General features: G+C 37.1%; 1 protein-coding gene across 1 annotated transcript in view; it reads left to right on the top strand.

Moving 5' to 3' along the window:
- LOC140157731 (uncharacterized) overlaps positions 1-26,255 on the top strand; it is an 86,409-nt gene extending 60,154 nt beyond the window's left edge. Inside the window, 19 exon segments of the mRNA XM_072180977.1 lie at positions 7,066-7,223; positions 7,594-8,049; positions 9,690-9,963; positions 12,854-12,974; positions 13,195-13,349; positions 13,776-13,889; positions 14,217-14,366; positions 14,847-14,912; positions 16,334-16,518; positions 17,405-17,496; positions 18,289-18,422; positions 18,874-19,077; positions 19,574-19,647; positions 19,924-20,034; positions 20,768-20,935; positions 21,387-21,527; positions 22,188-22,269; positions 22,625-22,682; positions 22,685-26,255. Of these exon segments, the coding sequence (XP_072037078.1) occupies positions 7,066-7,223; positions 7,594-8,049; positions 9,690-9,963; positions 12,854-12,974; positions 13,195-13,349; positions 13,776-13,889; positions 14,217-14,366; positions 14,847-14,912; positions 16,334-16,518; positions 17,405-17,496; positions 18,289-18,422; positions 18,874-19,077; positions 19,574-19,647; positions 19,924-20,034; positions 20,768-20,935; positions 21,387-21,527; positions 22,188-22,269; positions 22,625-22,682; positions 22,685-22,773 (2,832 nt within the window). The 3' untranslated portion in view covers positions 22,774-26,255.
- Positions 26,256-26,994: the final 739 nt, after the last annotated feature.

Below are 26,994 nucleotides of genomic sequence, written 5' to 3'. Positions count from 1 at the left end.
TGTGCAGGGGGTAGATCTTTTGGCAGGGTGACGAGACGGGGCAAGGGATTTTTGGCAGGCCAAGAGGAGGGCAAACACATTTTGGCACACCGTTTGAAATTTTACCCCCAGCTCATAATTATGCACAGTCCCTACCTGGTGTTTGATAGTTTGATAATTATATGATGTGCAATATTACGATCTAATATGAACTATTTGAACAAGCAGACTGGAATTCAAAGTCGTTTGTCGTCACTTTTAAGGTATGTATTGTTTCTTTCTTCTTTTTACCTAGGTGGGTTTACACCCACCTAGGTATTGGAATTCAGTCGTTTTCTTCCGCTGGCAACAGAGACTCATCTATCAGGGCACAGTTCTTGAACCCCAATATATTTGTATATTCATTGAATAACCTTTGACAAATTTGGGTACAAAAAAACTCATACTCGGTAACAAATTCAAAATGCTATGTCACTTGCACATATAATCATGGAAGTATACTATATAGTGAGCAAGGTCAGAACAGAGATCAAAAGTAGAATCAGACATGCAGCTGTGCATCCCAATTGAGTAATAAAACCACCCCTTGCTGCAACCCACTCACAACTCTAATTTCACTGATCTCCAAGCAGGTGATGTCAGCCACTTACTCCGATTTCACCATTCAGAAGTTCACTGTTGTTGTGGATATTATAATGTGCAGATGATGAGCATTGATCATGTTGATTACCTAGCTGGGGATTTCCACCCCCCCAGCTAGGTACTGTTTTGCTATCCGATCTTTCTTACCTAGCTGGTGGGTTTAGGCTACAACCCCCCCGAGCTAGGTACTGTTTTGCTATCCGATCTTTCTTCTTTCTTCTTCTTCTTTCTGACAATCACTTCAAATTGCTTCTCCTCCTACATGTTACACCCTACAATCATGTCACTTGCACCACAGGCCCTAGAAAGTTCTATGGTCTGTGCTTGCACATATGTATCGGCTATATCCAGTGGCCATAGGGTCTAAACAGAATTGAGGTCAAAGGTCATTAAGAGGGCATTTCCGGTATTTAACCAAATACCTTCAAAATGCTTCTTCTGTCACATATCATATATTGTACAATGATGTCATTTGCATATATGCATCGGCTATACCACACGCCTATAACTTGCATACAGAATTGGGGTCAAAGGTCATCAAGGGGGTAAAATCTTACAATTGTATTATCTGGATATCTGTAAGGGGTATGGGGCTCAAACTCGTTGACGACAAATCTCATGACCAGGGGAACGTTTTGCAGGGGTCAGGTCAAAGGTCATGCAGAGGTGAAATTTTAGAAATGCATTTCCTGTACATCTGTAAGGAGTACGGGGCTCAAACTTGGTGACAACAAACTTAATGACCAGGGGAACATTTTGGAACACTTTGCAGGGGTCGGTCAAAGGTTATCTAGGGTTAAATCTTAGAATTCACTTTCTGGATACCTGTAAGGGGTATGGGGCTCAAATTCAGTGACAACAAATCTCATGACCAGGGGAACATTTTGCAGGGGTCAGGCCAAAGATCATATAGAGGTCAAATCTTAAAACGTCTTTTCTGGACATCTGTAAGGGGTATGGGACTCAAACTCGGTGACAACAAACTTGATGACCACGGAAATCTTTTTGAACATTTTGCAGGGGTCAGGTTAAAGGTCATCTGGGGTCAAATTTTAAAATTACTTTTTCTGGACATTCGTAAGGAGAAAGGGACTCAAACTCGGTGACAACAAACGTCATGACCAGGGGAACATTTTTGGAACATTTTGCAGGGGTCAGATACCTCCACAACACCAACACGCCCCACCTAGGTTTGTGGTCTATGACCATCATTTGCCACTAGTTTTTTCAATTTTGTTGTTGTTCTTCTTCTTCTTGTTTCTTTCATTTTGTTTTTACTTATTTTTTCGTTCTATCTTTGTTTTTGTCTTTTCGTTGCTATTTATATGCCTAACCTGTTAGCTTTTAACATAATAACATAAAAGACTTGTTGTTCCTTTAAAATGAAAGAGGATACATGTAGTACATTAGCACTTGAAGTCAAAGATTGCACGCATTTTAAGAGTTGTTTTCCACGTGTTTCAGATTTGTTAGGGTCATCACTAGCTGTGAGAGGTCACCTGGTTAAATATCTTTCACTGCAAATAAGGGTCGGTTCATAGTGCATATTCGAAGACGAATATTCGGCTTCGAATACTTTTTGTGACGTCAAAATATATACGGCAACGAATAAAATATGAGTTGAACCGGATTAAATATCGCGCAACTGATAGCGAGATACTATTGATTTATATGAAAGGCTCGAGGTCACCTGAATATCGTTCGACGAACGATGATTTCAAAAATCCCCAATGAAAATTAAAGGATCTGGAATGAGCGTTTCGACAGTATTTTTGTGGGACATGAGAGCACATCAGACATATCGAATTACATTATGAATACGAAGAATGTCTTTCTGATATCAAATAATTTTCATTTTTGAAATTCACGATATAATACAAATTTTATGACAAATTATTAGAATGTGATATTTTCACATATTGATATATAACAGTCCTCGAAGTAAATATTATAAATCTAATGATATTTTCTTAAAATGTATGTAGTTGGGAGGAAAAGCCGGCGATCAATTGAAAATTTTGCCCTTTCATATTGAAGATATGGATTTTTTCCCAAAAGACCTAATTTTTTTGGTGTTTGGGGAAAAATCCATATCTTCAATACGAAAGGTCAAAATTGTCAATTGATTGTCGGCTTTTCATCCCACCTACATACACTATAAGTATAAATCATCAGATTTATTGTTACTGTTAAATATCAAAAATATCAATTTTAATCATTTGCCATAAAATGTGTATTTCATTGCGAATTTCAAAAAATCAAAATTATTTGATATCAGAAGGACATTCTTCGTATTCTGAATCCTATTCGATATGTCTGATGTGCTCCAATGTCCCACATTAAATAGATCTACTGTCCAAACGTTCATACCCCATCCCTTAACCTGCCCAGTTGTCAAATACGCCTGGATAGTTCCAACATGGCTGATAACGAACTGAAAGAAAATGCTTTGGGCGCACACCACTAAATAATCTTCCCATTGAAATACGTGTAAAAACACCGGTTTTCTTTGCTCATTTTGAGGCCGTTTGGGCTCGTAATTTTTTTTTTATGATGACCAGTCGATTGTAAATCGATGAAAGTTTAACATATGTTTCAATGTATAGGGGTCCTTCCACCTCGTTTTCCCGCTACGAGGCCGCGAACAGCGCCCTCACTGTTTTTGACATGCTCTCAGTCTCAAGACTGCAAACCCGATTCTGCCATTTTTAATTCGCGGACCTATTTTCTCAATAATTATAAAATGCTACTTTTTGGTGACTCAAATTTATGTATAGGCTTTCCACTTTTATTTAAGCTATAATTCGCCACTCTTTTTGATTAATAAGTCTAAAGACCAGCCCAAAATACCTCAAATAGTTTCTGTATTTAACCTAAATGTACAAGTGAATGTTTCCATATTAACGTAGCTCTATTTAAATCGACTGAAGCACAAAAAACTCCAAATTCAGATTTATGCCTCCACCCCGGTTTAACATAAATAATGTTTGGCCCCAGTTCTAGGTCCTCATATGCATCTGCCCCTGGCAGAGGACGTGTGAGGGTCCGGGGTGGTAAATCATTGGTTATTGATATAAAAATGCGTTTGCCATGGAAGTTCAATCATTTTTGTTATTTTGGGCCGAATAAAGATGTAATGCGTTGTTATCAGTCAAATTCATAATTATAATTAACTAGATTTCGCGGTTCTCGGGTCGGGCGCTTCTCGTGATAGGCCTATTTCTAATTACCCAAACCCGTATACCCATATACCTGCCCTGACTTTTTAAACTACTATGAAATGCGTCTCTCAATGATCAAGACCCAACTTGACTCAACTTAATCAACTCTGTTTGTTTTAGTACGGTAGTTCAGTAGGCCTACCCATAATCTGGAAACCCATCATTCGCCTCTTCCAAGCCCTGCCCTGTTACCACATTTAGAGAAACCGAAATTAGTATCTGGACGTGGATATAGGCCGTTACTAAAGTAATGAAATCAATCGCGAGAAACGTGAACGCAAAAACGGTTATAGGCCTTACCACAACGGATAATTTTTATGTTAACCATTCTGGAGGATTCCGGAAATAGTCATGTTCTGCTGAAATAGGCCTATATGCACGTGTTTGGTGTGTGCACGTGTTCGATATTGAAATATGTGTTGAAAATAAGGCCTATAAATATTGGTCCGATGAGATGCACCTGTTAGTCACACTGTAATGCTTTTCCGATGCGCGCACTGTACTCCGCGCACACTCCCGTTGATACTCCGCGATAGCGCACCGCGAGCACGCGATAGTGCACCGCGTGAACGCGAAACGCGCGGACGCGCACGCGATAGCGCGCGGACAGAGGACGGACGGACGGACGGACACGCCGTTATTAGATAATTAAGAGGGCAAAATAAGTAATATATATGTAGGAATCACAGAATTAAAACTGTGGTAGGAATGGATATATAGCGCTTTGCAATGAATCTCTTCATAAACTATGCAGAACAACCAAAACCACGAGCGTTGGTACCCTATCATTGCGTGTTCTTTTAAAATAAATTCTTGTTTATTTCTATAATTTGTGAATCAGGCATTAAAATACACTTAGGCCCTAGCAATGTAGGCCTACACAAGTTCGAACGAGACTTTTTATCTTTTGACGCGTATTTCGGTCAAATGCCAAAATTGATTGCTCAATGAATCATGAAATGAGAGCAATACTACTTTGATGATACCGATCTCAAGTGGATATCAGCAAAAGAAAAAAGTATTCACCAGAAATATATTTGTGGGAGTTGAATTTTGTTGAACTCGACAGATATATATTTGGTGGGTCACCGTGGGTGGTCTCATATATAACACTTGTGAGGGCTGTCATGTTTGTCGTCGCTTCAATCATATCTTATGATATTTATATATTTATTTATATATTTATTTATTTATTTATTTATTTATTTATTTATATATTTATTTATTTATATATTTCTTTATTTATTTATTTATTTATTTAATTATTTATTTATTTATTTATTTATTTATTTATTTATTTATTTATTTATTTATTTATTTATTTATTTATTTAATTATTTATTTATTTATTGACTTATTTATTGACTTATTTATTTATTTTTTATTTATTTATTTATTTATTTTATTTATTTATTTATCTATTACTCATTCATTTCTTGATTTGCTTTGCAGTTGAAACCTACAAGAAGGTATGGGTCAACCTCCGCGCCTGTTACAGGCAGGTCGTAAATGCCCTGAAAAGCAAATCTTTTTGACTCCTATTCAGGTCAGGGGCGTAACCAGACCTGACCTTCCGGGGTGGGGGGCAAGATTGAAAAATTTCCCAATTTCTGATCAAAAGTTTTAGTATTTATATTCGAGAGAACGCTCGCTTGCCACGAAGCGTTAAACGGGGGGAGTCGGTGGGGTCCAGGGGCAAAGCCCAGGCGGGGGTCAAGGGGCTGAGCGCCATGAAGCTCCTGGTTTTTGGCATATTAGAAAATATCAGTGTTTCAGAGTACAAATTTCACAATGAAAGTAGTAGGCCTATAGATCTTCTTCTCTTTTTCTTTCCCTTTTCTCTTCTCCCTTGAGTCCCTTCCCCTTTTCTCTTCTCTCTTCCCCCTTTTCTTCCCTCTTTTTTCTTTTCTTCTTTCCCCTTTCTCTTCCCTCTTTCTTTCCCTTTTTTTTTTTCTTTCCCCTTTTTTCTCTTCTTTCCCCTTTCTTTCCCTCTTTTTCTTCCCTCTTTCCCCTTCCCAATTTTTGACTCTTCTTCCAGGTTTTTGTGTGTCCGGGGGGCAGCTTGCACCCCGGCCCCCACTGGTTACGCCACTGCTCCTATTTAAACCCATTTATCATGTTTATACAGACATTAAATCATGAAAATAGTTCAATGGAGTTTACCTATTATGATTTTATTAACTTCGTTAAAGAAATTCTCTAAATTTTGCTTACCTTGGTCAACGGGCAATACTTGTTAACAGTCGGGCAACGCTATGAACTGTAGAAATATATCTTTCTCCGGTTCATAGTTTTATATTCGAAGCCGCATATATTTTGACGCCCAAAACGTATTCGAAGCCGAATATTCGTCTTCGAATATTCACTTTGAACCAGCCTTTTTGTGAACATTAGGGGCTGTGCAATAATTATGTGTACCCCGGGTTGGTGAACTCTCAAAGTGGTCTGCCAAAAAACTTTGGGAAACTTTGAAAAAAAAAACCCTCTCCTTTTTGACGTGCCACAAAATCTTAGCCCTCCCCTCCCCTTTTAATACACACGAAGATTTTGGGGAACCCGAATTTAAAACCTTACATTGTCTTATCATACAAGGGGCTGTGCATTAATTATGAGCCTGGGGAGGGTAAAATTGTGGGGACAATAAATTTTTGGCGAGCCGAAAGGGTGGGCAAGCGATTTTTGTCACACATTCAAGGGGTGCCTTTTAGTTACATTGACATTGGACATGAAAATTATGGGTCAACCCCATAGAAAAGCATATAAACTCACTTTTCCCAGGAAAAATTGTGGTCATGTTTCAGCCCCCCCCCCCCCTAGGAGGGTCACACAAATTCAGCCCCCCCCCCTTTTTTTTGCATCACTAACAAGTGTTTGTGAACGGTCCCTAAACTTTTCGAGACTAAGGCACCAATTCACAGTTGTTTTTTATTCACACCACATTGTTCTTATCGAAGAGGCTCAAAGAAATTCAAATACTCTCCCTTGCATAAAATAACGTTTCTTGAACCATAGAAAATACCGTTTTGATTAAAAACAAGAAGCTGTCATGAAGGGGACTTTTAAGGATTGTCAATTTATTATTAGTGTTATCGGTTCAAATTTTTTATGTAAAAGAGTTCTAAATGTACTATATGTATATTTGTAAACAAAACAGATCTAGTGTTACCTGCTTAATATTTCGATTAATAGTCAACGATCAATGCTCGTTTACATTTTTCACTAGATTCACATCGTTAAATATGGGTTCACATCGCTAAATATGGGTAAGAAAGGATATTACATCAGCAAACGCACCGCTGTATTTTGTGTGTTTGCTGTCATCGCCGCCGTAATAATAGTGGGGTTACTTTGCGGTACCTTACCTAAACGTGATGAATGCGGGTAAGTACAAAATAGCATACAGCATGTCCCTAAAAAAATGGTTCAACCGAAAATTACTATTTTCTTCTGATGTAGTTTGACGCATTACCTATAGTTATACATGTACCTAAAACAACCATTTTACATGGAATCGTTGCTGTATTGCATCAATGTATTATTACTAGTATAATGACAACGCTGAAGTTCAAAAAGTATATTTTCGAAATAGTAGAGAATTTTTTTGCAAAAAAGTCAAACATTTCATTTCTTTTATTTTGTCTTTTGCTGACAATAATCTTCAATGTTGACCACTTTCTGTTCACATTTGGTCAATATTTGTGTAATTTGTCCAACTTCATCTGTTTTGATATAGAAAACTTATCTTTTTCAGAACACCAGAAAACCTTGTAAATGATCCACCAGGGTCGGGATTGGAGACGATCACACCCAAAACACCAAAAGAAATATGGGAGGATATACGACTTCCAACATCACTGAAACCCCATCACTACGATCTCTATCTAAAAACAGACATATCTAACAAAATGTACAACGGGTCTGTAGATATTTCATTTACTTGTGAGAAACCAACCAATTATATAATTTTACATAGTACATTACATGACATAGTTAAGAGTAGCGTAAGATTACGGAGCGTCAATGGACTTAAAGTTCCAGATTTAGCTGAACCATGGTTTTATGAAGAGAATCAGTACATCGTCATTGAGTTATCTGCTGAACTTACACAAGGCGAGATGTATAAATTGACAGTACGCTTCGGAGCACCACTAAAGGAAGGTTTTAATGGATACTACTTAAGTTCATATACCAAATCCAACGAGAAACGGTAAGTCATAATTTGTTCGTTATTTTGATTTAAAGGATGTCTCAAAACAGCCGATATTCAAAATTCCCGCGCCGAAATTGTCTAGTGCAGTGACGTCATGGTTACTGTTGCTCAATTATTGTCAGCCGTCATTGTATTACTGGCACGACATTGCACTGGACAATTTCGGCGCCTGGGAATTTTGAATATCACGAGTTAAGAGACGACTGTATTGATTCGTTTTTATGGTCATGATGAGTTTGTTTCAAATAAAAACCACGTGATTCGTGCTTGATAATTAATTTTCTATCATATATGGTCATGTGTTATATGGTGGGACCCCAAAATAGTGGGAGGCGTTACATTTTTCTCTCCTCTTTCAGATTTAACTTATTGTTACAGAGCTATTCTTTGTCCAATTGCATAAAGTTTGAGCTCATTATACAGCTTGATTATTCTACTTTTCAAATATGTTTCACAATTTGAAATTATCATTTATTTAATTAGTGAAAAATATTAAAATGTTAACGAGGATAAACCTGGAGGATAAGCGGTAGAGGATAAGCGGTAGAGGAGTATGTGTAATTGTAATCTCTATGAGAAATGTTGTGGAAACATGATGTCTTTTTGAATTTTAGATTTTATCATTGCCAAATTCTGTGCTATACATGCAAATCATATCTCAAATCAAAGCTTGTTCATTCAATATTCATATTCAACTATTAATTTGATCTATTTCATGTTTACAAGTGCTCACTGAGAACCGCAAGTCACAAGACCCACAATTTTCCCTATTCTCTACACACAAATGCCTATATATTTTCAGTCACAACACGCGTTTTGGCTTTAAATTGAGAATTATACACCCTAAGATAGGAAAAGTATTCATTTTTGGAAAGCATTTTACCCCAGGAATCCAAATATGCAGTTAAAATAAATGCAGGATACACTCTAAAGAAAATATTTTCAAAAATGTAATCAACATTTGGTGTGTAAAGTTACGTACATTTTCACACCCTGTATCACCACTTTGGTCAATCATAACATAGCAAAAGTATACATTTTATTAAAGCTCATAGTTTTACCTGCCACAAAATTAGATTACATTAGAGGTATTCCATATCAGTAGCAAATGCAATAAATTATCAATTTTCTAGTCAAATTAATTTTTTTCATGATATCACCCTATATATTTTCTTACACACCCTGTATACCAACATCAATTTTGCATTGTTGGATTCCTTGGAACATAAGCTTTCCAAAAATGTATAGTTTTGTTGGTGTGAGATGTTTAGTTTTAGACATGTATCAATTTTAGTGAAAATGAGGGCAAATGATCAAAGTCAGTACTTGTTGTAACGCAAATGTGCCCCACCATATGACACATGACCATAAGGCATAATGTTGTGATTCCTGGAGACTTCCTTTAAGGTTAATTTGCTTTATAAAAAAGATTTTGTTTGATTAATTGCTTGTTTAATTGATCGATTAATTTATGTATTATTCGATTAATCGATAACTTGCTCATTTATTTGATATATTGATATATTGATTGATTGAATGATTGATTGATTGATTGATTGATTGATTGATTGATTGATTGATTGATTGATTGATTGATAGATTGATTGATTGATTTTTTTGATTTTTTTTTCCATCAGGTTCCTTGCAGTGACATTGTTCTCCCTTACTTATGCCAGAAGTGCATTTCCATGTTTTGACGAGCCTGCAATGAAAGCAAACTTTACCTTGACTATGGACCACGAGGCAAAATACCATGCTATATCTAACATGCCTGGGGAATCCACAGTAGATCTTCCTGATGACTGGAAAAAGACTAAGTTTGCAATGAGTGTACCGATGTCTACGTATCTTGGTTGCTGGGTTGTTAGTGACTTTGTTTACAAGTCAAATATGACGAAAAATGGTGTTGAGGTACGTATACATCATCACCTGATGTATGTAGGGTCACCTGTGTCAAATTTGAACGCGGGATAAAATGTGAAACCTCTACTACAGATGCATTTCTAAAAATGGTTTTCTGCGAAATGTAAGAGTGTACCTGACTTTTCAAATTCAACACCGCTACTGTAAAGCAGATAAGTACGGTGAAATGTTGACATTCAGTATCTGGAAATGGCGGAGGTAGCTTTTTAAGTCTAGTAAAAAATAATATTATAACCAGGGATGCAAATTGTGCGGGAGCGGGGAGCACCGCTCCTAGGAAATGAGAGTCAAAATTGAGGAAATAATGCCTTGAGCAGAAAAAGAGAGAGAGAGAGGAAAAAAGAGGAAGGAAGAAGAAAAAGGAGGGAGAGGGAAAGGGGAGAGGAAAGAGGAAGAAAAGGAGGGGGGTTGAGGTAGAAGATAACGTAGAGGGAAACAGATCCCAGCAAAAGAACAAGTTGATGGCAGTGAGGCAGTGAAGCTACTGAATGGAAGAGAGTAAATCTCAAGACACTGTTGTGCACAATTTTGAGGAATTCACATGATTGTTCAAAAAAATAAGAGCCTTAAAGTTAAAAGAGGAAGGTGTTGTGTTAGTATATGGAAATGGTTGGCAATGGTTGAGGAAATTTACAATTCATCACGAGACTACGTATTAATTCAAGATGAAAAAAAGAAGATGCATGAATGCAGGTGGAAATAGGGCACCTGTTTGAGGAAATTTATACAATGCGGCAATTAGGAATTTATGGAAAAATTGTAATCATTAAGGAAATTCAGTGTATCAATCATAAAAATCAGAAGTGCTAGTGAGGAGAAAACAACCTGGAAATTCTTGATGAGGAAATTAATTTAAAAAGAAGAAACATAAAGCACTGAACACGTTGTAAAAGTAAGGAAACGGACCCAAATGAACATTAAGAGTGTAAAAACTTATAAAGGCAGAAATGGAGATACAAACGTTAGCAAATGAATGATTGGCTCCTATTGACCAGGAAGATTTGAGGAAATTATAGGGAAACAAATTAAAGGCAAACAATCAATATAAATTGATTGTGGTAGAGGAATTGACAAGTAAATGTTATCAGAACTGCTAGTTGCAGGACTTAGGAGACTTTGATGGACAGTATTTTCATAACAGTGTTTAGAACTCTCTGATTCACTCAATCTAGTCTACACAGATCTCACCGAATGCAACTATAGCTGAGAAAGATTTCCGAGATGCTGGAAAAAAGAGTAGAACAAAACACAATGCTCCCAAGATTTTGTCATCAAGTCTATCAAACCAAGATCAGATGTGCTTTCTGACATCAAATTTGGGAAGAAGTTGGAAAGGGTGGCTTGAGGCAGTAGAGCAATGCCTTGCAGGGCAGAGCCCCCTGACAAATATGAAAGACAAATGTGCTCAATGGTCATTCTGACAAAAAATGAAAGAGAAAAGCGGGGGAGGGAGAAGGAAAAGGAAAAGTAAAAGGGGAACGAGACCGTGTCCCACCCAAATTACGTGCCAAACTAGTGTGAAATACCAAATTTTTGCACGCTACGCGCGCACATCGTCCTAAAAAACCTAATTTAAAAGCTCGAAGACTTCACATCATGTAGAGCCTTTTTGAAAAAATGCTATGTTACCATTGTCATCTTTCGAAGTGTATGTAGAATAAAGATATTTAATGTCTGGTTATGATTGAGGAAATCTTGAGCCTAAAAACCTTGCTCCTGAAATCACAATTTGCACCCCTGATTATAACATAAATGTTTTCATCAACGTGTGTTGAGGAATTTGATATGTAATGTTTAGCTACTACACATATTTACAAAGTCAAGGCAAGAAAGTGTTCAATGCTAAAAACAGTTTTTTAGTGTAGATTTCCCTCTATAGTTCTCGGAAAATACTTCTTTTTTTGAGGTGTCCTAATTTTCTCCATCATTGTGGCCAACCCTCGTGCATTCAGCAGAAATCTCACGCATTTTCTCTCTTTTCACTATTACGCCCCCATCCCCACACTTTTCAGACTCTCGAGCACCCGGGCGAAAACAATCATTAGCAAGGTTAGTCGGCAAACAATATTTCGGTCCCGGTACACCCTGTTCAATATCCACATAAAATCAACATGGCGTTTGTGCATGGTTCATGTGATTTTACATTTACTACAGTAAACCATGCGTCCCATTTTGCCCCAAACGGAACACCTTTAGTTTTTTAATAGTGTTGTTCTATTTTGCCCCTCATGCAGAAATCCTTAATAAATCATGGATCAATTCGCCGCCGGGTATCATTTTAGTATGAAACTAAAGACAGTGACTATTAGTACAATACTGTATACTATAAGGCGAATAAGTTTAGGTGTCCCAATTTGGCCCATGTAATACCTTATCACATAATGTTAAACATGAAATGCTGGTTATTCTGATTATCTGGAGTTAACAATAAACCATTATGAAGACCTGAGCGAAAGAAGACCGTAAGTTCACTCGGCCCCTCAACATGTATACACTAATGTTGCGTATAGTTTCGTATAGTTTGGTAATGTTTTATACATGTTCAGGGGCCAAAACAAATCTTTCACAACCTTTCACGATGCTTTCACCCTGGAACATGTATTAAACATTATAAAACCCTAAGAAACTATACGTAACTTTAGTGTACACATGTTGAGGGGCCAAGTGGACTTACGGTCTTCTTGCGCTCAGGTCTTCATATTGTATAGTACTTAGGCGCAGAGTAAACAAATACATATTTATATAAATGTCGACCGCCTTGCCCACACTGTTTAAATCTGTTTAAAAAGCAAAAATGTAATTATATGAAATAGCGGATATTAGAGAAAAGAATACAAAAATTTTTATAAATCAGGCTGTTTTCTTTTATAATTTGCAGGTGAGGGTCTGGGCACGTGACGATGCCATTGATTTTGTGGACTACGCACTACAAAAAGGAATTGAACAGATAGATTTCTATGATGACTATTTTGACACAAAGTTTCCACTTCCAAAAATGGGTATAGTTGTCTTTTGTGATTTATTTTCCTTTCGTTACATTGTACACACGCACACACCTCCCTTTCACACGCACACACCCCTACCCCACATATCTACACACCCCTACCCCTGTATATATCCCACCCACACCCCAACATAACCATACCGTTTCCTTAGCACTATTTCATATGGTTTTCCACTCAGTCAGTCTATCATTTTTTAAGTTCTCCTACCTTACAGATATGATTGCCATTCCTGACTTCATTAATTTGGCTATGGAGCATTGGGGGTTGACTACCTATATTGAATCATGGCTGTTGTATGAGGAAGGGGTATCATCGTCAGCCACTAAACAGACGGTGTGTTTTGTAATAGCTCACGAATTAGCTCACCAGGTAGGGATCGACCACGCACACATTTTCATTTGATTTGCTTGTTTGTTTTGGTGTATGTTTGTTTGTTTACATGTTTGTTTGTTTGTTTGTTTGCTTATTTGTTTCTTTGCTTGTTTATATGGTTGAGGCAAACGTATTTAAAAAGTTATTCTAAAGTTCTCATATGTTCAATTCTGCGCCCAGTTGCCGTAGTTACAAATCCAAAGAAACCAGTTGAGGTTGTGAGCGTAGTGTTGCCATGTGCCCTCCCAAAGTATGATGCCCGTGTGTCATTTGATTTTGAGTTACGTTTGTTTCCGTGTTTAGCCAATCAGAGGTCTTACCGTCCAATTTTGCAAACCATGGGCGATACAAAATAGTTATAGGTGAGAGCCAATAGAAACCCTAGTAGAAAAAGGACGTTATTTCTTTTGTTTTGCTTTCCAGTGGTTTGGCAACCTTGTAACTCTAAAGTGGTGGGATGATACTTGGCTAAATGAAGGATTTGGAAGTTATGTTGAAAATTTAGGAGTAGATTATTCAGAACCAGATTGGGGAATGGTAAGATGTTCACATTCTAATAACCATTACTCTATGTATTTTTGAGCTTGCTAATGTGCTAAAAGTTCTGTTATGCGGATCTACACTGTTTAAAAAATAAAAACTCGACTAGAACATATTTTATGTTTAACTTATCCTACCCGATCATTGCTGCGAAGATTACTCTACATATGGGAAGGTTGATGGGGGATACTACAAGTATTATATACCATGCTTAAATGGTTATGGGTTTTTTTGGACCAATACCACTGACTTTGTTTGGAAGTGTATTGATCTAAAATTTAATTGCACTATATTAATTTATAGGCCTATCCTTCTATTCTGTAGCGAGATCAGTTTTTGATAACGGGGGTATTGGAGCGTGGCCTACAGAGTGGTTTGATGACCGACTCCTTGGCAACATCACGACCTATATCTATATCGGTTTCAACGCCTGATGAGATCGGTCAACAGTTTGATATCATTACTTATAATAAGGTAAAAATAGCATTGAATAACGTTTCACGTTGTTTTGATTTTATAGCTAGTGGCACACCTAATATATTGTGAAGCTGTCAAATCTGCTTCGTCTGATTCTTTCGTTAAACGCTCCTTTAAAATGCTACTAGAGACATACTAGAGACGCTTGCCCTAATTTCGACCCGCTATTTCTACGTTGTACACAGATAGGAATGAAATGTCATATAGGGTATAATAGAAGTCATTTTGTGAAAATCTTTAAAATGTTACTAATGCTAAAGTTCTCTTTTAAAACCAATCTTCCTCGGGGTCATAAAGTCATATTTTTCGAGACTCAAAACAATTCCATGGTCCCTCCTTCTTCAGAAACATGCATCCGCATACTTACACCCATGTAGATATGGGTGTAAGTATGCGTATTTCAAAGTGTTTCCCCCAATAATAGTAGTAATGTATAATGTGTACATAATAATGTAAATAAAGCTTAAATATTTTCAGGGATCTTCCATACTGCGAATGTGTAGCTTTTTCCTCGGACAAAGTACATTTCAAAAAGGATTGAAGGTAAAAGGCTTTCACTGCTATATAAAGGGCTTAAACGTTTGTCAGCAATGTTTGTATTTAAATTTTAGTGAGCTCCATTTGTACACACTACTTTAATTGACTTGAATGCTTTATTTAATTTTAGAATTACCTGGAATATTTTCAATATGGCAACGCTGAAAAATGATCTCTGGCTGTTTTTATCTAAGGTAACGTTTGACTATAATAAATTATATTATTTTCAGGGGAAAATGTAACGGAACATACCGTTTCTCAGTCAATAAAGCAACCTCAGGACCTTGAGTTAGTAAACTGACAGAATTTTACATTCAGAAATATACACGAGCCTTATGTCATCTAGAATGGGCCCAAATATTGAAAATAAGTGTTTTCACATTGACAAGGATATAACTACAAAGGCCCTGTGGCTTTTCGTCCATTTTGACCCGGATTTCTAAGATATAATGGAGAGTGCCACTTAATCATGGGAACACAAATTGCAAATTTTTACGAGCGCGCTTATTGTGCCCTTCAATCATTTAGCTTAAAATTAACGCGGAGTTTGTTCCAATAAGTTCAAACATGGTAACAAAAGTCACTACATGTACGTTCGAATTGCGAATTTCGCGCGCTTTACACATTTGTTCATTTTAGCTTCAAATTGGTATTGAAGTTGGCCAATTTTCTACACTTTGCGTTGAAGTTGTTCAGAGAAATTTAATCTGGGAGGAATATGCCACTTTTAAATTGCAAATTTGTGCGCGCCATTTGTCTCCTTCAATCTTCATATTTGATCATTGGCAGCTGAACACGCTACTCTCGCTCCGCTTCAAAATGTGTTCAAGAATTTTACACGAGACTCCTCGGCGGCATGGATCAGGCTAGATCTAAAACTATACGAAGACAACGTGGCCAACTGTGGCACACTTACGGCACACATACTCACCAAATGAATGTTACTTTTGCCCATTTTGGCCTCATATGTCTTGGGTCACGGGCCCCGTCGGGCTCCATTGGCCCAAATCTTTCTCGCAGCTTCACGGCCCTGAGTTGATAAACTGATAGCACCTGACCATGCAAGCCGTTTCATATTAAATAAAGCTCTTCAAAACATTGCTTTGGTACTTGGAGCAATCAATATACTGACAGAGGTACTTAAGTAGTATCCTTACCATATAAATTACAAGGTATTTTGGTGGGCTGCTAGCCACACCCTATATAAGTGTATGTTACTAACTTACTAACCTACTTACTTACTTACTTACTTACTTACTTACTTTACTTACTTACTTACTTACTTGCTTACTTACTTACTTACTTACTTACTTACTTACTTACTTACTTACTTACTTACGTTACTTACTTACTTACTTACTTACTTACTTACTTACTTAATTACTTACTATGCGGTGCAATAATCGCTCTTGTTATCATATATTTAGGCATCAGAAGAGGATGGCTTAAATATTGACGTTAAGCAAATAATGGATACGTGGACACTCCAGATGGGCTATCCCAGCGTGACAATAGATCGAACGTATGGTGCTCAGCCTGAGTTTACCGCAACACAAACAAGATTTTTAATCAACCCGGAAGGAAATATGACCACGAAATATGGTGACTTGGGGTCAGTTTACTTAGATATCTTAAACATTTGAAACAATTTTTATATGATCGTGATAATTCACTAAGGAACACATCCAGTGGCGTAGCCAGGGGCAAAGGGGGTAGCTGCCTTCCCCTGGAAATTCTTGCCCCCCTTCTACCCCCCCCCCATGGTGCCCTCCTCGATATTTAAGATTTTGAGGCTTTTTTGTACTTCCCCCCTTTAAAATTTGTCTTGCCCCTCCCACTTTGCCCACCCTCTGAAAAAGTGCTGGCTACGCCACTGGCACACAACCACACGCGAGTGTCCCCACACTCACACAAACACCCCACGCATCACCACCCCACACAACGTACATAGGCCTAATGGTACATGTACACATTGACCTTCTAAGATCAAGTTTAACGTTATGCTTTGTACAGGGAATTGTCCGTTAGTGTTTTGTTAAAGGAGTAAAAACTCAGCGCCCCTTAAACATTTCCTTCAAGTACAACTAAAGAAGAGCACCTGACACTTATGATTGCATTGAATGCCTTGCAGAAGATCACAACGTTGCACACAACACTGTACTTTAATGCTCTGCGTGCTAGCCATGCGCTTCAATGTAAAAAGTTCAAGTTTTGAAATATTTTCTCAAAATATCAAGAACTATCTTAAGAACTACTGAATCAATACTAGGCTTGTTTGTACTCATTTTAATGCATTTTTCATGCTGATTCCAAATATGCATTTCTGAAATATTTGAATTTTGAAATTTTTTGAAACATGTCGTCTGCAGTCGACACCCGCGTGAAGAGAGTTAACATAACAGAAATGCATTCGATTACTAAACCTAAACGAAAAGCCATGATTTTTCTTTTGTCTATTTTGTAAAACAACCAACCCATTGTATTATGTCCCCTTACAGATATCAATGGTATGTACCTCTAACGTACGTCACAGCTCAAAATGCAGATCCGGAAACCGGTGGAGTAATTTGGTTAGACCCAAATACAGAACGTAATTATACAAATTTGATGTTGCTTATGATATCTATGTGAGAAGATATCTGTGAGTCCCATTTTTTACATTAATTTTTTTTCTTAAATCGGTCATCAACGTGGTACGTAGTTTAGACCTAGAGGTTTCATTATCATTGAGGTATAGGACTTTTTATTTTTTCGGAGAAGAGCAGGTAGGGCAACTACTTGATTATATTTCTACATGTTCATACTACATACTCTGAAAATTCGCACGAATACGTTTTTTTTAAATCACATTTTGTTCCTAAAATGGGGGTTATAGCGCCCTCAACGGGCACTCTTCCCATAGGGCTACGTGTAAAGACCAGTTATAGACAAATGGCCCTAAAATAAAACGGACTCGTGCGAATTTCCTCAAATTTTGCATATGATGCAGATTTAACATCTGGAATGTAATGCAAGTGATGTCGTTGCTGCTCTTCTAAATTGATTTTTAAAATGTCCGCCCCAGACAATAATTTACCCTGCCAAGCAGCCTAATTACTGCCATAATTACCTCGTTTTACTTACGGTCTACAAAAGTTATTTTCAGTTTACACTTAATCTCTTCCCATACGATTTTTAACGAAATCGTCGAACGGACGTTTCGGGTTGACATCCTACACCTCTTTTTTACTACTCTTGTGTACAAATGAGCAGAACGACTCTCAGAATATCAGTTGTAAAAACGTGACAGTTTAAATGAATAGATATCTTTAATTCTAAAACTATTGTAATGACATAGCCTAGATATACATGAAGCACCCATAATTGACGGTGTTTTATACAGGAACCATCGCATTAACAAACCTGGACGATACTGAGTGGTTGTTAGTTAATTATGATGAACGTGGCTTTTACCGAGTCAATTATGATGCTAGAAATTGGGATCTACTGAAAGCACAGCTCTTAAATGATCACGAGGTGGGTATTAAATATCATTATTATTATCATCATCATCATCGTCGTTTTCGTTATCATTATCATCATCATCATCATCATCATCATCATCATCACAATCATTGCCACCACCACCATCATCATTGTTATCACCAACACCAACACCAACACGTAACTGCCTCGTCACCTCGATCACTGGTCACTCCACCTCCAGTATGAAACCAGCACCACAATGCGCCACCACCTTCTGTACCATCACACCACCAGTGGCACAACTACTATCTTTAGGCTACTATTACCACCACGACGAACCACCCCACTCAACTGCCCTCCCTCAGGCTACCTCAGTCATTAACACCGTTACTACCAACCGCAGCCATGAAAACAATCATCAATCTCTAATCAAATCATCATTTGTAACTATTTGTTTTCCGAACGTTTTAATTTTTTGATCTTGAACCTTTTTTGTATTTAGGCTATATCTATCGCAAGTCGCTCAGCACTGTTAAGCGATGCTTTCAACCTAGCTCGAGCAGGGACTTTGAATGTGACAACAGCCCTAGATCAAACGTTGTACTTAGTGGACGAAAGAGGCTTTGTTCCCTGGGTCACAATATCATCAGTCACTGGTTATATAGATTTAATGTTAAGCAGATCGGCAGCGTATGGTTCTTTTAAGGTACGTAGGATACCTGCTTCCGAGTAAAAATTGTATTAAAATTCTTAACTACACTCAGAAGTCACAAAATGTCTGGCTTGAACGATAATATTTACGGTGCTTTTCAAACAATCATTACATTCATAAATTTGTTTAAACTTGTGATCTCAACACACAATGAAGACGTACCTTAAATTTTCGGTCACAACTTTGACCTTCATCTGGAGACTGGCAACCCAAGTTCGGGATCAGTGGACACTTGACCTCAATATTTGGTCGTACACTCTCATTAACTTGTATCACCCCCGTCGCGGTGAGTGATGGTGGGTTGACTCTGATGTAAATTGACTCATTATATCATTGCATTCAATTTTCTAGGTTATGCATATACAAAAATGTGAAGCATGGTCAAACATCACCCTCATATACACAACCCCAACCACACCCCACCCATAACTTACACATGATAGAAGTTGTATTAATGTAATCGCTCGCTCGTTTTCTAATACTCTACCAGGAATATATGTTACAACAAGTGACTCCTTTATATGAGCATGTTGGATGGGAGAATACGGGAACGCATCTAGACAGGTAATTGTTGTTGATGATGTTGTGCTGTTGCTTTTTGTTACTGCTGCTATTGCTGTGGGTGCGTGTTTTGTTGTTGTTGTTATTATTATTGTTGTTGTTGTTGTTGTTGTTGTTGTTGTTGTTGTTGTTGTTGTTGTTGTTGTTGTTGTTGTTGTTGTTGTGAGTGTATAATATTCTGGAACATCATACAAGTGTCGCATGCGTCTGATCATTTTAAAAGCCAAATTTCATTTTCCTGTAGCTTCAATGATATAAAATATTGTGTTCCTATTTCAGACGTATTCGAACACTTGCAATAGGATTAGCCTGTAGCTACGGTAATGACAATTGTACGACGACTGCAATTAAAATGTACCGAAAATGGATGGATGATCCAGACAAAAACACGTAAGAAGTTGAAGGTGTCGGGTTTGATCATTTAAACGCCCAGTTGTCATTCGTGTTACTTGTGATGATTTGCGTCCTCCCAACTATTTCAGCTATTATAATGGTTCGCCTCTATTTTATAAAGATTGCACAAAAAGTAACGCAGCTGTTATAAATACACCATAGCGTCAGAACTAATAAGTGTGTTCACATTATTTCAACATAGAAAGAAGGATGATTTATTTACGCGCATTTTGATACCCAATTTGGCCAATTCCAACACAGCAGTGTTTTTAATATACCTGGATTTAAAAGTTGCAGCTATTTGTATTGATTTGAAATCAGCGCGACGATAAATGGACGGTTTTACGTGCCACAATACTTGCGTAATACCATTGATCGCTGTAAACTGCAACTTTTAAATTCGGGTGTTTTTCTTTGAAAGCACTACTGTGTTGTTAATGTTGAACGACTATTTGACAAATGGGGTATCAAAATGCGCGTAAATAAATCATCCTTCTTTCTATGTAGAAATATTGTGGAAACAATTATTGGTTCTGAAGCAACAGGCGTATTTATAACAGCTGCGTTACTCTTTGTGCAGACTTTAGATTACTCTAAATGGATTATTATTTTTCGTGGCTTAACATAAATTATCATGAACAAATATTCTTCAAGTTGTGTCATCCATTAATGAACAGGATACGGATCATTACACCATCAACTAACCTATCATCATCTTGTTCCTACACAGAATTCACCCTGATATGAGGTACCTTGTGTATTGCACAGCCATTGGTGCTGGAGGACAAAGTGAATGGTTCTTTGCATTAGAGCAGCATCGAGCAACCACATCTTTAACAGAACGTAAAAATTTACGTGATGCTATGACATGTGCAAACGAACCGTGGATTCTTAGCACGTGAGTATGGTTGTTTGTGTTTAGTTTAAACGGTCAGTCCATGCGGTAATGATCAATGCTCAAAATGTTCAAGCATCTTAAAACTCTATAGCCTGCCCGATATAAGCATGCCAATGTAAAGAAAGAGCGACTGAAGATAAAGAACAAGTAAAAAAGGACGCTCCCCAAAAATCAATTTTATTGTCAGCCTTTAATTTGGGTCAAAACAGAGGACATTCTTAATCAATTTGCAATTATCGCAGTAGATGTGAGAGTGTAAAAGCCCAGTTATCAACAATTTTAGGTAATAAAAATGCATGTAGTTGTTATACATTGAAGCTAGATAAGTACAGAATATTTACAAACCATTCTTTTACATGTAAGAAAAGGGGCAAAGAAAAGTACCAACCCGATACCACTTTTAGAATATTACTAATTTTGTTGTGTGCACTTTCTATTTATACGTATAAAGATATCTAAAGTTTTCAAAGGAGAGACATATGTTTCGCTCTCAAGACGAAATACCCATTATAACTTCTGTGGCTTCTAACAATGTTGGAACTTCATTGGCGTGGGATTACTTCAGAGAAAACTGGGATTATCTTCTTCAATTGTAAGTCTATTACTTGAATTACTCAATACAGTAGTCTTTACGACATGTATTCATAACAATTTTAGTGTTTGAATAGGTTCGTCGTGGGAAAGTGCATTGCAGTGTCAAGCTTTCGTAAGAAGTAGACTTCTTCAGAACAAACCTAGGGAGTTATACATATAGATTAATAAGCCGTGTCTACCAAGATTCGTAAAGGACGGCCCAGATCAATGAAAAGGGGCGTTTAATTAATAAAATAGAATGTCCCTTTTGCTCTTTATTTATTTATTTGTTTTCACTAACTTTTTCGGCGTATCCAGAACATTGGTCTAAAAAGCTTACCTTCAGTGCCAAAGTTTATAGCTGCAATTATATAGATGCTTACAGATCATTCTAGTTCTTGCCCATCCGAGCTTTTCTGTTGTAGAATCAATCGAACCTTGTGACAACATGGACGTTGGATCTTTTGACAGCTTATATACGTTGCAGAGTATAATTTCAGCCAGCTAATATTGCACATGGGTAAAGAAATTCTTATAGTTTACTTCTAAGGTCCCCGTTTGGAGTTGTTCATGGAAATAGTGGGAGGGTGTGATAATGTGATTTTTTCCCAAAAGTTTTGAAAAACTGTAGTAGTCAATTAGCTGATTGATATGGTTCCGATGATACTTATATCTATAGGTATGGTGAGACCATATTTGCCTTTCCTGATTTAATTGAAGGAGTAACAAAGCATCTCAATACTGAATTTGCTCTGGCAGAGGTATGTTTTATATTAAAATAGAATCTCATAATACAAACGCAGAAGCTATAATCATAACTATAATTTGTTTTTGTATTCTAATGATCTTGCCAAATACAAAACAAACAAACAAACATACAAACAAACAAACAAACATACACTACTAGTTACGAGCATCCCACATATGAACAGAAAATACATCATTATATCTACTTCAAATCTATATTTGAATATAGATACTTCATATCTATATCAATTCTGGGTGTTAATAAATGGGTATTCCTGCTAGTCAGTTGTTCGGTGTATCAGTCCGTTTCGTAGTTTTATCAACTTTGTCATGTCAGATGTTATATTTTGTTGTTAATTATTATTGCAGCTGCAAAAGTTCCTGATGGAGCACCGTAACCAGGGAACAGGTAGCCGAACATTTTACAAACGATTGAATCAACCCAATCTAACATACGCTGGATGAACTACCATTATGACGATGTAGAAAAGTGGCTAAAAGGAGCTGTACCAAATTAAACTAGAGACAATTAGGCAAATATTATATATACTCTTAATGTGCCCTAACATTTAGGGCGAATTTCTCGACGGGTGGCTTAGCAGTTGGCTAATCTAGCCGCAAGGCTTAAGAGGTCGTAAGACCAGGCTTAACTGTAAACACGTTCCCCGAAGCACGGCTACCATGGCCTCGAGGCTTCGTTAGCCTGTGGGCCAGGCTTGTAGGATTAGCCCCAGGCTTCCGTAGAATTTGCATTTCTCGAAATCAGTCTTCTGTAGCCGTAGTCTACGCAAGCCTGTTAGGCCAGGCTTACAGCGGTTTTTCTTGGCCCTGCCTCAGAGCAGGTCTTAGGTCGTAAGCCGTGGACTATTTCAATTGACAAATTGCTTAAATTGTAATGTTAAGTTTTTCTTTTATATTTTTGAGAAATCGAAACAGATCCTGTCTTTCATTCAACATAGAGTAGGCCCCTATCCCAAAGTAATAATTATTGTTCGATTTAGTTGAACATTTCACCATTTTTTTTTAAATTTGTTCGGATTTTGACAACCCTGGATAACCCAAGAAAGCCTCTATTGAAGCTTATTTCCATCGGGGTCCATTTGAACACCGGGACGGATTGGGAACAGTCAGGGGTTAACACCCTACCATAGGCGTAGATCCCGGGGGGGGGGGGATGGGGGATAAATCCCCCCAATATTTTGCCAGGGGGGATGGTCCATACATTCATCCCCCAATGTTGACACCTGTATGTGGGATTCTGACCAAATTAACTTCATATTTGGCCATTTTAGCCCCCAAATCCCAAATTTTTCTCTCTTTTCGAAACAGGCTGCAAAATACATGTACAGGTATGGCTCTCTGCACACGGGACCAACGGCCTAACGTCCCCTCCGAAGGATGATTTTATTTTATCATTCGAGTCAGTTAAACCTGCTGTTAGTTGAACATTTCACCATTTTATTTTAGTGTTCATTCGAGTCAGTTAAACCTGCTGTTGCTATTTTTATAAGGCCTACTCATTTTGAATGATGAACTTTCATTGGGAGCAACGGTGCCAAAGGGGTGCTATTAAAGCGAGACGCAGTCTTTGACGTCAACTTGCTGTCGTGAGCGTCTAGCGTCTTCAGGAGAGGAAGGATCCTTTTCTGAAGTATTCGGATATCAATTTTAAATCGCGCTGCCGATTCAGTAAAGGCAATGTTTTAAGGCTTACTGATCTGCTTAAACCTAACTTGTAACGGTCAACAAATAGGAACAACCCTCTCCTTCCTGTTCAACAAATATTGCTAACCTTACGATATTTTGCTACAAGAAGTGCCCCCCCATATTTGTCCAAAAACCTTGACGTTCCACATGAACCTGCTCCCATGCTTTCCTCTTTTTTGCCTGAGATTTTATTATCGGACGCCTTGCCTTCAAAATTGGCTGCAAAATATGCAGTAATTCAATTCTGTATACATTTGTTGCCTGAGTGCGAATTTTCGGAGGCATTGATGGTATTATGATTATATTTGTGAACGGAGTCGTTTCGTTAACATACCCGAAGGAACAGTAATTCTTGAAACGTTTGAATGATCAAGAAACAAAACTTCTTTTATCATCATCATCATCATCATCATCATCATCATCATCATCATCATCATCATCCAACATCATCATCATCATCATCATCATCATCATCATCATCATCATCATCATCATAATTATTAAACTATGCGCTCATGCTAAATTCGCAAATAGAACATGAAAATATCAGCAGCAGATAGCACGCACAATGGTTGTCAAATGGGTTATGTTTTTGTTTTTGCACCAAAATGATAATGTTTTACTTTGACAAACAAACATGCGTATGATTTGTTTGAAGTGTGAAACAATTTTTGCTTTAGGCCTACTTTTAGGGGAATCAAAGTTCCCTTTTCTGTAGGCTTGCAGTTTGACCCTTTTTGAAATGCAAAGAAAAATTAATGTGTCGAATAAAAAGTATAGAAGTATCATACATGCAAGCTGGACTCATAATAAAGTAAAGTGGAAATAAAATAATACATAAAAGACACAAAAACAGAACAAATACTAGTCTCGCATCAAGTTGTGTACGGTGTAAGCCCAAGCACAAGACCGCGGGTCTAGGCTAGTCTTTGCGCTGGGAATATTGCGATAATGAGACGGCAACCTTGTTAGTACGGTAAACCGCGAGGACCACTGATTATGCACATCTAAATCCAACTGCCTATACAATTAAGTCGCTGGTAGAAAGGGACGCGGTTGTCAAGCGTTAAGCCTGCAAGGCCACTAAGACCAGCTTGAATTTGCGTTCAAGAAATCCGGCTACAGTTAAGACTCGGGCTTCGAGAGCGGGCTAGCCTTAATAGTCTCAAGGCCACCTTAAGCCTAAGGCTAACTAAGACTTCAATCGAGAAATTCGCCCTTAGGGTCTTAATACTCGCTCTTCTAGACTACGCTTATTGGTTATAAAAGATAAATATTATATGAAAAATATTTTTTAAATATCATTTTATAAAATAATGAACTTAGTCTATGTCCAGTACTAGGTTCATATTTGATCTTGTTTGATCTAACATACAAGGTGAGTCAACATGATCCAACTTAACAAAAATCCTAAAAATACAATATTTCAATCTATACTGCGCCAATAAAGTATCCTTACACTTGGAAAAAATTCAAAATTTTAAAACTAAACAATATTGGGGTAAATTTGTTTTTTCAATAGATGCACTATCTAATTCTGCACATTATGACACCACATTGAATCCAATGTGACCTCAAGAAGTAAAGTTACAAGCAATTGAATAGATTTTATAAGTGACAAACTGGCCTATACAAGTCGCAAAAAGATTCCAACAAGCCACAACAAAGAGACAACACAGCTTCTTCAATGAAGCGTTATTTAAAGCAGTTTTTATTTCAGTTTTTACTTCTCTGTACTTTTCATAACTTTCATTTTATTTGTCAGTTCTTTTGTTTCAGTTTTCTTTTGTTCCTTTTGTTTTAAATGAAAGCCAAACGCATAAATCAGCCATTCACCACTCTCAAACCAGATGTCTAGTCTGTGGAGTTTTGAATAGGCAAGTTTGTCACTTTTAAACTGGACCTTTGTCTAATCAAATGCTTGTAACTTTGCTTCTTGAAGTCACATTGAATTGAATGTGGTGTCATAATGTGCAGGATTAGATAGTGCATCTATTAAAAAAAACTTTACCCCAATATTGTTCAGTTTGGAAACTGTGATCATTTTTCCAAGTGTAAGGATACTTTATTGGCGCAGTATATTATTATTGCAGGATCACCTAGACTGGACAGGTATGTTGTCCATATTGTTATGGTCACCAAAATGACCCAGGCCAAAATCACCGGCTTCCTAGTTCACGCAACAGCAAAGACACAAACACCTGTTTATTATATAACAACTTAATTACTATTAATTAGTTAGTGCAGTATGGCTGTCAATCAAATAACAATGCAATATCATACAAAAATCAAACTTGAAATTATTACAGAGAATTTCTTTAGCTATGTGTACTTAACCAAGCCTGGAGATCTTGATTGACTGACTTTCTGATGAGATTACGTTGATGGCCTCAGTTCTTGGTCCAAAATCCTGTATAACCAACCCAGCAAACACAAAACGTTTTCGACATCATTCGCAAAAGGTTATAAAAGGTTGTCAGAAAACGTTTAAATGTCGGGTTATATAAAGGGTATATTAAGAGTATAAAACGTTTTCATACCTTAAAAAACATTTTTTGATAATCTACTGCTCAGTAAATAAAAATGTTTTACAGAAAACGTTTAAATGTCGGGTTATATAAAGGGTATAAAAACGTTTTAATAACATTCCAAAAACATTCTTGAAAACTTAATACAAAACATTCTAAACAGAATGTTATTTTGGGGTTGAAAAAATATTTTTCGAAAAATATTTGCCCAAAATATTTTCAATAACGTTTTAAAAACATTTTCATGACCTTTATATAACCCGACATTTAAATGTTATTAAAAGGTTTTGAAAAAAACATTTTAAGAACATTTCTGTGTTCGCTGGGTTCAAATATTTTAACATAATGTTATTTAAGTAATGACACAATATTTGGCAAAAATGTTTGCAAAAATAGTTTACAATATCATTTTTTTTAAACATTTAAAAATATCGTTGTAGTGTGTTTTCATACAAAACGTTTTAAAATGTTATCATGACCTTTATATAACCCGACATTTTAATG

The sequence above is a fragment of the Amphiura filiformis genome, chromosome 7 (genome assembly GCF_039555335.1).
Source record: "Amphiura filiformis chromosome 7, Afil_fr2py, whole genome shotgun sequence".
NCBI classification, from domain to species: domain Eukaryota; kingdom Metazoa; phylum Echinodermata; class Ophiuroidea; order Amphilepidida; family Amphiuridae; genus Amphiura; species Amphiura filiformis.
The sequence above is the reverse complement of the archived record's forward strand: the minus strand, read 5'-3'. Positions and strand labels throughout refer to the sequence as shown.